Here is an 11,786-nt window from a genome sequence, read left to right as displayed (position 1 = left end):
AAGAAGAGGGGGCAGCTGGGTAGCTCAGTGGATTGAGAGCCAGGCCTAGAGACAGGAGGTCCTAGGTTCAAATCCGGCCTCAGACACTTCCCAGCTGTGTGACCCTGGGCAAGTCACTTGACCCCCATTGCCTACCCTTACCAATCTTCCACTTATAAGTCAATACACAGAAGTTAAGTGTTTAAAGTTTAAAAAAAAATCCATTAAAAAAAAAGAAGAAGAAAGAATGGACGAGGAAATACAGATAAGTAAAGGAAAAGTAGGGAATGTATATGTAAAACCAAAACCAAATCCATACCAAACCCTGCTTACCCCGGGATACAAAAAAATATGTTCACAAATAAATATAAACTATATGCATCGTACTATAAAATGTACTATATGAAAGAAAAAGGAAGACATTTTATCTACGAGGTAGTGGAGTTCGGACTGGAACTCAGATCTTTTAAAATCCAAATCCCATGCTCTTTATACCAAGCTAGGCTCTCTACCAGCTGCTGGAGGAGATACAAATAGAAAAATGATGTTCGAAAGAAGCTGGGGGTTTTAGGAGACAAAGGAGGGGAAGGAGTCTGTTCTGGTACATGTCTCTTGAGCAGAGGTTCAGAGGAAGGTGGAATCTGTTGTGTGGTGGGACGGCTGCGTGGCTAAGCGGGGCAGATAACAAAAGCTAGCTGGCTTTTTCGCTAGGACAGAGTGGGAAGGAGAACAACGTTAAGTAAGATTACGGAAGTGGTTTCTCTGAGAACAGACCGAAATCGCGAAAAGAAGACTGATGGGAAGCGTAAAGAAGTTATTGGACAGCATTTAAGTTGCTGAGGGCGAAGAGAGGGAGGATCTGAGGATGGTTCTGGGGACGAGGAGGAGCCAGGGATTGACTAGACTCTAAAAGAGGTGGAAAAGGAGGAGCTGAGGAAAATCCAGGGAGGAGGAGGAAAAGGAGGATTTGAGGATAGTCCTGACAGTAAGGGGAGGTGCCAGAGAAGGTTGAGGGGATTGGGATGGGAGGAGTGAAGGTCATCATAGGGGTCGGGAGTGGTCCTAAGGAAAGGGGGAGGAGCCAGGAATAGTCCCGTAGGAGGGAGGAAGAGGGAGGAGTCAGTAATGGTTGGGCTGGGATTGGGGTTGAGGGGAGTATCCTAGAGAAGGGGAAGGACGATCTGAGAATAGTCCTGGGGCAAGAGAGGAGCCAGGGATAGTTCTGACAGGATGGGATTGACAGGGGAGTACTCAAAAGTTGTCCTAGAGGAGAAGGAGGAGCCAGGAATAGTCTTGCAGTTGTTCCCAAACTTTTTTGGCCTACCGCCCTCTTTCCAGAAAAAATATTACTTAGCCCCCTGGAAATTAATTGTTTTTAAAATTTTAATAGCAATTAATAGGAAAGATAAATGCACCTCTGGCCATCACCGCTTTCCTGGATCGCTGCAGCATCCAACAGGGGGCGATAGCGCCCACTTTGGGAATCACTGGTAGGGAGGAGGAAGCGAAGGAGCTTACTGGGGAAAGAGGAGGAGGAGCCTGAGATGGTCCTGGGGTGGAGGAGGAGTCGGAGGAGGAGTCGGAGAAGAGGGGAAGCCGGAGAGGGGGAGGGAAGAGGGCACTCAGTGGGTGCTCCATGCTGTGGCGCTCCCTGCTTCGGGTCTTGCGGCAGCGGTGGCACCGCTACAAGTACCGCTTCGTGCCCTGGATCGCACTCAACTTGAGCCAGAATCGGAGGTGAGGACCATGTTCCTCCGGGCGGGGCGCCCTGCCCTTGGCCCCGGCAGAGCTTAGCTCCTGCCTCGGATCTGCCCGGCTCCACACGCACGGCTCTGGCCTCCCTGGGTTGCTGAGCAGGCCGAGAGCTCCGGGCAGCGCCCTGCGCTGCGAGCGTGACTGAGAGCGCGGCTCGGAAAGCAGGGGCCCTACGAGAGGATAGGACAGGGAGGATGGGCGGGACTGGCGCTGGGGACGCGCCGCTCTCCCTGCAGGCTTCCAGAGCCCCCACTTCCTGACTATCCTTCTTGCTCTTAAGATCTCAGATTTAGAGCTGGTTTTTTGGTTGGTTGGGTTTTTTGTTGTTTTTAAACCCTATCTTCAGCCTTAGAATCAATACTATGTATTGGTTCCGAGGCAAAAGAGTACTAAGGGCTAGGCAATGGGGGTTAAGTGACTTGCGCGGGGTCACACAACTGGGAAGTGTCTTGAGGTCACATTTGAACCCGGGACCTCCCGTCTCCAGGCCTAGCTTTCAATCCACTGAACTACCCAGCTGTCCCCAGTTGGTTGTTTTTTTTTTTCATTTAATATAAATGCTTTTATGGGAAGGATAAAGGGGAAAGAGACAATGGAAAATATAAGTCGATGTAAAACTCAATTAAATAAAAATATGTTTAAAGATTAAATAAAATTAAAATGTATTCTAAAAGATTTTTAAAATACAAATATATTTTAAAATTTAATTACAATTTAAATAAAACTTATTTTAAAGATTTTTAAATGAAATTTATTTTAAATTTTATTGTAAAAATTTTCAAACAAAATTTTTTTTTTCTAAATGAAAATTTATTTAAAAAAAAAAGATTTGGAGCTGAAAGAGACCTCTAAACCCAATGCAGTCATTTTACAGATGAGGAACCTCAGGTACTCAGACACTAAAGTAATCTGCCAAGAGGACTGGCAAATAAAATGGCAGTGGGGATTAGAACTCCTATCCTGGTTCTGTGTTTTTCTGCAGCCCCATGCCTCTGTTAACCCCAGCCAGATATGTTACATGAAAGGTTTTGACATTAGTGAGCTTCCAAGTAGAACATTGTAATCCTATCCCTTTTGGTCTTGTTTTGGAAAGATAATGATACTAAGTTTATATCTTGATTTGTAGAGCATTTTCTAAAAACCTCCTAGGAAAGTACTGTCCCTGTTTTACAAATGGAGAGGGAAAGAAGCTCAGGAAGCTGGAGTTATTTCCTCAATGTCACTAGTTAATAAAACATAACTCACTAATATATGTATTAGTGAATTAGAGAATATAACTTACTAACACCTTAAAGTTTTGCAAAGTGGGATTAGTGCTGTGATTTTATTGGATCAAGTGGAAGAAATAATATTTATACAGCACCTCTATGTGCCAAGCACTGTGCTAATCAACAGGGATGCTGTTAATTGAAGTGCTATTTCATTTGAGCTGACCCTGTGAGGTAGGCAGGCAGGCAGTTCAATTATTAGGGGAACTTTACATTGAGAGCTTAAGCTCAAGTAACTTGTCAATCATACAGTAAATAGACTTGGAGTCAGAGCTAGTCTCTTCTGGCACCAATATGCCTCTTTTTTTTGGAGGGAGGGTGTTAGATTTTATTGCTGTTGCCTTTTTTTTTTAACCCTTACTTTATGTTTTGTTTATTTATTTATTTAGCTGTTTATTTATTTCTTTTATATTGGACCTTCTGTCTTAGAATCAAGGCAAAAGAGCAGTAAAGGCCAGGCAATGGGGGTTAAATGACTTGCCTAGGGTCACACAGCTAGGAAGTGTCTGAGGCTAAATTCAAATCCAGTGTTTCTTGTCCCTGTGCCTGACTCAAATTATTGAGCCAGTTAACTGCCCCCCAGGCTGTGCCCTAGTTATATATATTCCTACCCTTCTTTGTCCCCACTGGAAGCTTTCCCTATCTTCAAAAGAACTTCCAAGTAAGGCAGAGAAAATTGCATTTCATTGAAAAGGAAACCAAGTCTGAGGACTTTTTGCCCCTGCCACTTATCATCAAAATCAGGATCATAGTTTTGGGATTTCCTCCCCAAAAGAAGACACTGCTCTCTTCTACAAATAATAAATACTAGTTGGCATTTTTACAGAATCAAGGCTCTGTTTTAAAAATCCAATCCAATAAACATTTATTAAGCATCTACTAAGCAAAGGGGATACAATTAATAAAAAAGAATGACAATGCCTGCACTCAGAGAACTTACTATCTAATGGGTGGAGGGTAGAGGATGGAGGGAGACAACACAAAAGGAGGCAAGATTTACATATGAGCTCAGATCTAAGGGAAAAAAACTATTTAAAATGTAATCTTAAGATTTAGAGCTGTAATGGACTTTTAAAGCTTGTTAACTTACTTCGACCTCTTTCTCCCATCTGGAGAGATTAATAAAGTATGAAGAAAGTCCCAGACCCACAGCCACACTAAAATCTAAAATCAGCATTGCAATTGTATAATTCTTATACTATAGACACAGTCATGAAAGCAAATTAGATATGATAATTGGAGAAGCATAATCATTTCTAAATAACGATAAAGGATTGATAGATTTTATTGGATAATTTGCTCAAGCAGAAGAAGTAAGCTGAGGGCTAATCAAATTGGGCAGCTAGGTTGGTACAATGGATAGAGCACTGGGCCCAGAGTCAGAGAAACTCATCTTCCTGGGTTCAAATCTGGCCTCAGAAATTTCCTAGCTATATCAATTTCCTCATCTGTAAAATGAACTGGAGAAGGAAATGGAAAACTATGCCATTATCTTTGCCAAGAAAAAAACAAATGGGGTCATGAAGAATCCCATGGGACTGAACAATGAAATCAATCAGCTGATATTGATTAAACACCCACAGTTTGTAAGATCTGTTGGTAAGACAGGGTCTCTCCCTTAAGATGTCTATGGTCCAGTAACCTGTAGACAATATTTAACTTTGGACTTTTACAAACCAGATGCCCACAGTATAGTTTTGCAAAGATATCTTGCTTCAGAAATCAAATAATGAGTCTGGGGCATAGGTATAGTTGATATTTTAGGCAGAAATTACCTGCCTTTTAGAAAGAATCTAAAAAAACTAATTTAACTTCCCCAAAGTCAAGCAGATAGAACTGAGAAAGAATAAAGTGAAATAACTGACCTCTTTCAGTGCTTTGAAAGAATCTATGATTTCATTGGGTTCTTACTCCACTAACACCAAATGTGAAAGGTTCAAGACTTCCCAGTTTGTGGTGGAAAAATTCCAGACTCTGGGACCAACTTTCTGGTCATGAGCATCTCCATCCTCAAATTAAGCTGGTCCTCAAGAGATATATACTGAACACTCCTTTGCCAAACTGCATAATCTGTATAACCGGATCCCTAAGCTCTCTTCCAGCTTCAAGTCATCCATTTTGTTCCAAGGAGATATTGTAGGTCTCTGAGTTCCCTTCCAGCCCTAGATCTCTGATCGAATGATTTTATTCAGAAATGTGATTTCTCTCCTCTGTGGTACACTTACAACACGTTTGCAGAAAGATGTCCTGGGATATGAGGATCCCAGACTGAAGGCATGAAAGCTCATTTTCAGACCAGGGGTTGCTGTTCAGACTAACTGTAGAGTGAAGGCAACTTCAAGCTATTCTAAATAGTACTAGACATTCTGATCTTCGCATGCTTGAGCATCATGATCCATTATCCCACTGAGAAAGTCTAGCTTTTTTGAAGGTTGTATTTTCCTTTGGTTCCTTGGCAGAGAATAGTGAATGGTTGATTTTTCCCATTTTCAGGACCTTGAGATATGTTCCAGACAACTCCAAAGACAAAATTATTCCAGATGAAGATATCTTAGGAGCATTACTCAAAGTCTTTCGGGCTCTGTTCATAAATGATTTCAGTAAACAAACAGACATCCTTATCTTGCTTCCAGAATCCATTAAATCAGAGTATCAGGACTTTCTGGTTTCTCATCATCCAAGGACAGAAAAACCTGGAAACAGAATTCAGCAACAAAAGCTCTACAAGCCTGGAGAAGTTCTCTTTAACACATTGGGCTTCAGTATTTCCCGAGAAACTAGTTCATTGATTTCTGCTGGAAAAGGTGTTTTTGTTACCAGAGGATTTGTGCCAAAAGGAACAGTTGTATCTATGTATCCTGGTACTGACATATTCAGTTGTTTACTAATACATTCTTTTCTTTTAAACCCTTACTTTCTGTCTTAGACCTGATACTAATTATTGCTCTCTTCCAGCTTCAAATCCAATGGACTCAAGAGTCATCTTATTGTTACAAAAAGATATTGTAGGTCTCTGAGTTCCCTTCCAGCCCTAGATCTATAATCAAATGATTTTATTGATAAATGTGATTGCAAAAGAGCAGGAAGGGCTAGGCAATGGGGGTTAAATGACTTGCTCAAGGTCACACAACTAGGAAGTGTGTGAGGTCAGATTTGAACCCAGGATGTCCGCATCTTCAGCCCTGGCACTCTATCCACCAAGCCACTAGCCCTACCAATACATTCTTGATACATAGTAGGTGCTTAATAAATGCTTATTGAATGAATGAAATGTAAATAGATTCAATAAAGTGGCAAGCACCTGTCCAGAAGTCATTGCCTGGCCCTCTGTTGTCCATAGATTATTCTCTGAGTTCAGAAATTTATTGTGCATTTAACTCTAGTCTCGAGACAATATAGTATGCAGGAGTTTCAAACTCAAATAGAAATAAATCCCCAAAGGCCATATATTGACTTTGAAGACCAGAAACTAACATTATCTATATCACTTTGTACTTTTATTTATTTTGTCAGACATTTCCTAGATATATTTTTATCTTGTTCTGCTGTACCGGGTCTGCAGACCCAGACTTTGACACTGCTGAGTAGTGAACAGAGTGCTGGACTTGCAATCCTAAAGACCTGAATTTAAATCCTACCTCTAATAACCTATAAATATGAATTTCTTTATTTAACATTTAATGCTCTTCATTACCTGTATCAAGTCTGCCTTTTCATGTTTCTTATATATTATTCCCTTCCACACATGGTTGCAATCTAGTCACACAGGCCTATTTGTTATTATTTTTTTAAGCCCTTACTTTCTGTCTTAGAATAAATACTGTGTATTGGTTCCAAGGCAGAAGAGTGGTAAGGGCTAGGCAATGGGGGTTAAGAAACTTGCCCAGGGACACACAGCTAGGAAGTATCTCAGATCAGAATTGAACTCAGGATCTCCCATCTCTAGGCCTGACTCTCAATCCACTGAGCTACCCAGCTGCTTCCTAGCAGAATACTTTTGGATTAGCCATTTAACATTCTGTGCCTCAGGCAGTTTGCTAGGGCATGCATGCTAAGTCACAGAAGGGTCATGGACTATTATGATAGAAAGAGTTCTAACACTGGGAGTTCCCCAGGTTGACAAGATGACATCTCTTTCGGATATTCACATAAAACTCAAGTTTTATGTTGTATCTATTAGACTGAAGGGACTCATGGACAATATTTTGGTGTATTTATTATAATATTTTTATTGCTCCTAAATTGTACATAAGCTCAGGAGAGCATTCTGATTTCTACACTGACACATTTATGTAAGTATTTGGCAAACAGGAGAAAAAGCCATAGAAATGTACCTACTTTAACCTGAATGTATAGATGACAATATAGAAAATAGAGTTAATGCCTCATGAGTCAGTTCATAGAATTTCTAAATTCTTTTTGTATTTGGAAAATGAAGCATATTTTTTTATATAGTTATAGAGTTCAATGAAAAACAGTGGATATAGAGGATAGAGGGCTAACCTTTAAGCCAGGGAGACCCGGATCAAAGTCCTTCTTCTCAACTATTAGATGTGACCCAGGGCAAGTAGCTCAATTCCTCCAAACAGTTACCCCCAAACGAGTCTCTTAAGACTCTAAATTGCAAATTATCTTTATCACTGGAAGGAGTTTCCACACTACAGTGATTACAGAATACTTTCTTCAGAAAACACACAGTGTTTTCAGCCTTTTTGATTATTAAAGGTTTTTTTTTTCTTGAGTGTTTTTGCAAATAATAAACTTTCTCAGAGTTAAAATGGTCAGAAATCTCCATTGTGATTTTTGTTTAAATTATTTTATTAAAAATAATGCCTGCTATAGTCCTTTAAAAAAAATAAACCTTACCTTCTCTTAGAATCAGTTCTAAATACTGGTTTCCAAAGTAGAAAAGTGATAAGTGCTAAGCAACTGGATTTTAATGTTTTGCCCAGGGTACCGTAGGTAGGAAGTATCTGAGGTCATATTTGAACTCAGAACCTCTTGTCTCTAAGCTTGCTTGGCTCTCTATCCACTGAGCCACCCAGTAGCCCTATGATAAAGTGTTTTTAAAGTTTGCAAAGTCCTATAAACATCTCATTTGATTCTCACAGAAGCCTTAAGGTTTATACTTCAGGTTTTCTCTGCATTTTTGAGAAGACGACAAAACCAAGGCTTAAAGAGTTCTAAGTGACTGGCCTATGATTTTAGTTAGCAATTGTCAGAGATAGGATTAAATTTACATTTATTACTGACTCTAGAAGTGAGGCCGCTGCTGCTTTGTTTCCATTTCCTCTTCCTCCTCCTCCTTCCTCTTCTTCCTCCTCTTTTTATTTGGATACATCATCCTGCTTCCCTTGGGGTGGCTAAGTAGCACAGTGGATAGAGAACCAGGCCTGGACTCAGGGAAACCTGAGTCCAAATGTGGTCCCAGAGACATACTAGCTTTGTGACCCTGACCAAGTCACTTTACCCTCAGTTTCCTAATCTGTAAAATGAGCTGGGAAAGAAAATGGCAAACCATTTCAGTATCTTTGCCAAGAAAACCCCAAATGGGGTCAGGAAGAGTCAGACACGACTGAATAGCTCATTCCTTTCTTCCTTCAAATGAACAAAATTCATTTCTCAAAAGTTTCATAATACAAACGAAATGCTCACCTTTTAATAAAAATGAACCCTAAATTTGAAGTTAAATTGTCAGTTGCCAAGATAATTGTTTTGTATTGTTGGATTTGCAGGATCCACTGCCATGTGATGAGACAGTTTAACATCTCCCAAAAACCTGTTCAGAAGTCAAAGTTTTAATGTTTTAACAGTTTCTATACTTTTTTTCTTTAAGAGGTAGAGAGTTGAAGTAAAATCTACCAACAAAAATTAGATTCTTACATACAAGGCATTCTGAGCTCTTTCAAATCTCTTACAAAAGGCCAGAATATATTAGGGAAAAGGAATAGCCTTGAGTTTCCCCTCAAAATAAAGCTGTCCAGATGTTTGTGGATTTAATATATTCATGTTCCTGTCTTGTATTAATAGGTACAGTGTATCAGCAGCATGAGCCAATTTTTTTCCAGTCCATTGGAAATCCATTCATTTTTAGATGCCTAGATGGGATGCTTATTGATGGAAATGATAAAGGAATATCAAAAGTTGTGTACAGGTAAGTTGGCGATAGAAACAAGAAAATAACCATTTTTAGATTTCACAGCAGAAATCCAGACATTTCTATCCTTTTGCCACACAGCATAGATGCAGGTAAACATTTCTTATTAAGGCAATTATTAATGGCATATTCTATATTATAGAATTTCTCTTCAGCTACTGATGCTTTACTTGTATTCCTTCGTCTTTGGCTAGCATACTCCCACCTCTTCTATTCTCGCCATCCCTGTGAGTCTGAATTCCCCAGCTATCAATTGACAAACCTCACTATCCATCCTCCACTGCCATCTTTTGCAGGCCATCACCCCTATACTGACTATACTCTTCATTCTTGTCTGTCTTGACCTGTTGATGAACCAGTTCAATGTTACACTGTCTTCTTCACAAGAGTCCCTAGCTCTCTATCCTCTCGCCCATTATACCTTGCCAAGCCTCACCTTTAGAGGACTTCTACCATCTGTCTCCCCTCCTATTCTCATGGTATGTAAGAAAACCACGAAACCATGATGGCCTGGATCCACTGTGGATTCATGTCAACAAGGCTCTCATTGCAGCCAGACTATCCTTTTTAAGCCTCCCTAGTGGAGTCACTGTCCCACTTTATTATAATAGCAATTCCAGACCTTTTCATCTCTTCTGAAGCATCCCAGAGGAGCCCTTCCCAACACCCTTTTTCATCTAAGGACCTTGTCTCATACCTTTCTGAAAAACTTGAGACCATTTGATTAGAGCTTCCTTTCATCTCGTCCTCCTCCTCTTCTTATTTCACTCAGAAATCATCTTTCATCTTCATGCTTTATTCTTCTTCTTCCTTCCTTCCTTCCATCATCTCTTCCTTCACCATCTTGCATGAAGGGGTGGTCCTCCTTACCAAGACAAACTCACGATCCAATTCCATTGAATCTGCTCCAGCACTTTCTGTTTTAATATAATAGAATAATATAACATAATAATAAGTAATAAAATAATAGGGTTTATCTATTTTCATATTTTTTCTTAGGTCTTAGGAATTGTCTTGGATCGTTGTATAGAACAGAATAGCTGAGTCTTTTACAATGGATCATAATGCAATATTGCTGTTACCATGTACAACATTCTCCTAGTTTTGCTCACTTCTCTTTGCATCAGTTTGCATAGAAATCTTCCCAGGTTTTTCTGAAATGATCATCTTTTTTTTATAATAGTATTTCATCACAACTTGTTTAGCCATTCCCATAATGATGGACAGCTCTTCAGTTTCCAGTTCTTTGCCACCAAAAAAAAAAAAAGAGCTGCTATAAATATTTTTGTACATATGGGCCCTTTTCCTTTTTCTTTGACCTCTTTGGGACAGACTTAATAGCAGTGTGGCTGGGTAGAAGGATACGTATAGTTTTATACCCTTTGAGCATAGTTCTAGATCATTCTCCAGAGGGGTTGATACCATGTCTGAATGCCCCCCCTCCTCCCCTTCACCCCTTGCTTCCTTCACATCTTGCCTCCAATCCTACCTTCTTCAAAAGTCCTTTTCTCAGTTTCTCCCATCACTACTTATATTGTATTTTAGGCAGTCATTTATTTGGTGGGGGGGAAACTCCACTATTTTTTATTTTTATTAAGTGGAACATATGAAAGGAAACATATGATGTCTTGTCACTAACACTTTTTAAAAAAGTAAAAAGAGATGCTGATTTCCTATCAATTTTTTTTCTTTGTAGGAAGTATTGACCCCCATAGTTCATCCCTTCTCTTAGCCTAAGTGTAAGAAGGCACAGTGACTTAGCATTCTATGTAATTAACTCTCTCCAGGGAATAATATTCATAATATCTGTTTTGCTAGCCTCTATACAGGAACTGGACTATGAAAAGGTGGCATCATTTAAAGTTACATCATTAGAGAGATGATCTTAATCTGTGATTGTATTTTAATAGATTCTAAGGATTAATGAAAACAAATTATTTTTTTAAAAAGAGACTAACAAAAATAACCTATGTACAACTTCAAATCTAGTTGGTAGGATATTCAAAAATCACTTTTTTGTCCAATAGAGTCTGAAATATGGAAAAAACTTACAAATATACATTCTATATGATAAAAAATATTTCTATCTTGTTCATTCTCTTTCATGCACTAGAAAATCCATATTAAAGGAGGCTCAACTTTCCAGATTTAAAAAAAATAAAAGATTGGCAGAGTTAATACCACATGACTCCCCCTACTATATCTGTATTTATATGGCAAAGGATGAGACCACCCACACAACACATACAAAGTGGTTCTTTTAGCAATGATACAAAAGACAGAACACCCCACATTTGCCATTGTGAATAAAGGTAGGAATGAATTCTGCACACATGTACACACACATTCAGGTTCACAGTGTTTTAAACAATTAGTCATGAATTAAGCAATGATGAAAAAATATTAAAATGTTAATAATATATTAAACTTCCAAATCAGACACATTTTTTCCTCCAGTCTCTCCAGTTACTGTTCATTTAGATATAAACAGAATAATACTTTTCCTAATGCTTTTAAAATACCATAATTGAACTACTAAATACTACATTTTTTAGATTACTTATCATTTATATTTTCTGTATCTTCTATGTACATAGAAAATTTTTTGTTTTGTACATTGTTCACTG

At 39.0% G+C, this 11,786-nt stretch overlaps 1 protein-coding gene across 1 annotated transcript in view; it reads left to right on the top strand.

The window, feature by feature from the left end:
* Positions 1-1,104: 1,104 nt before the first annotated feature.
* The window catches only part of SETD9 (SET domain containing 9), a 32,007-nt gene continuing 21,325 nt past the window's right edge, over positions 1,105-11,786 (top strand). Inside the window, exons 1-3 of the mRNA XM_044663868.1 lie at positions 1,105-1,124; positions 5,496-5,863; positions 9,033-9,156. Of these exons, the coding sequence (XP_044519803.1) occupies positions 1,105-1,124; positions 5,496-5,863; positions 9,033-9,156 (512 nt within the window). The remainder of the gene's footprint in view (positions 1,125-5,495; positions 5,864-9,032; positions 9,157-11,786) is intronic.

The sequence above is a fragment of the Gracilinanus agilis genome, chromosome 1 (genome assembly GCF_016433145.1).
Source record: "Gracilinanus agilis isolate LMUSP501 chromosome 1, AgileGrace, whole genome shotgun sequence".
Classification (NCBI taxonomy): Eukaryota; Metazoa; Chordata; class Mammalia; order Didelphimorphia; family Didelphidae; genus Gracilinanus; species Gracilinanus agilis.
Note: the sequence above shows the minus strand (reverse complement) of the source record. Positions and strands in the feature narration are given on the sequence as shown.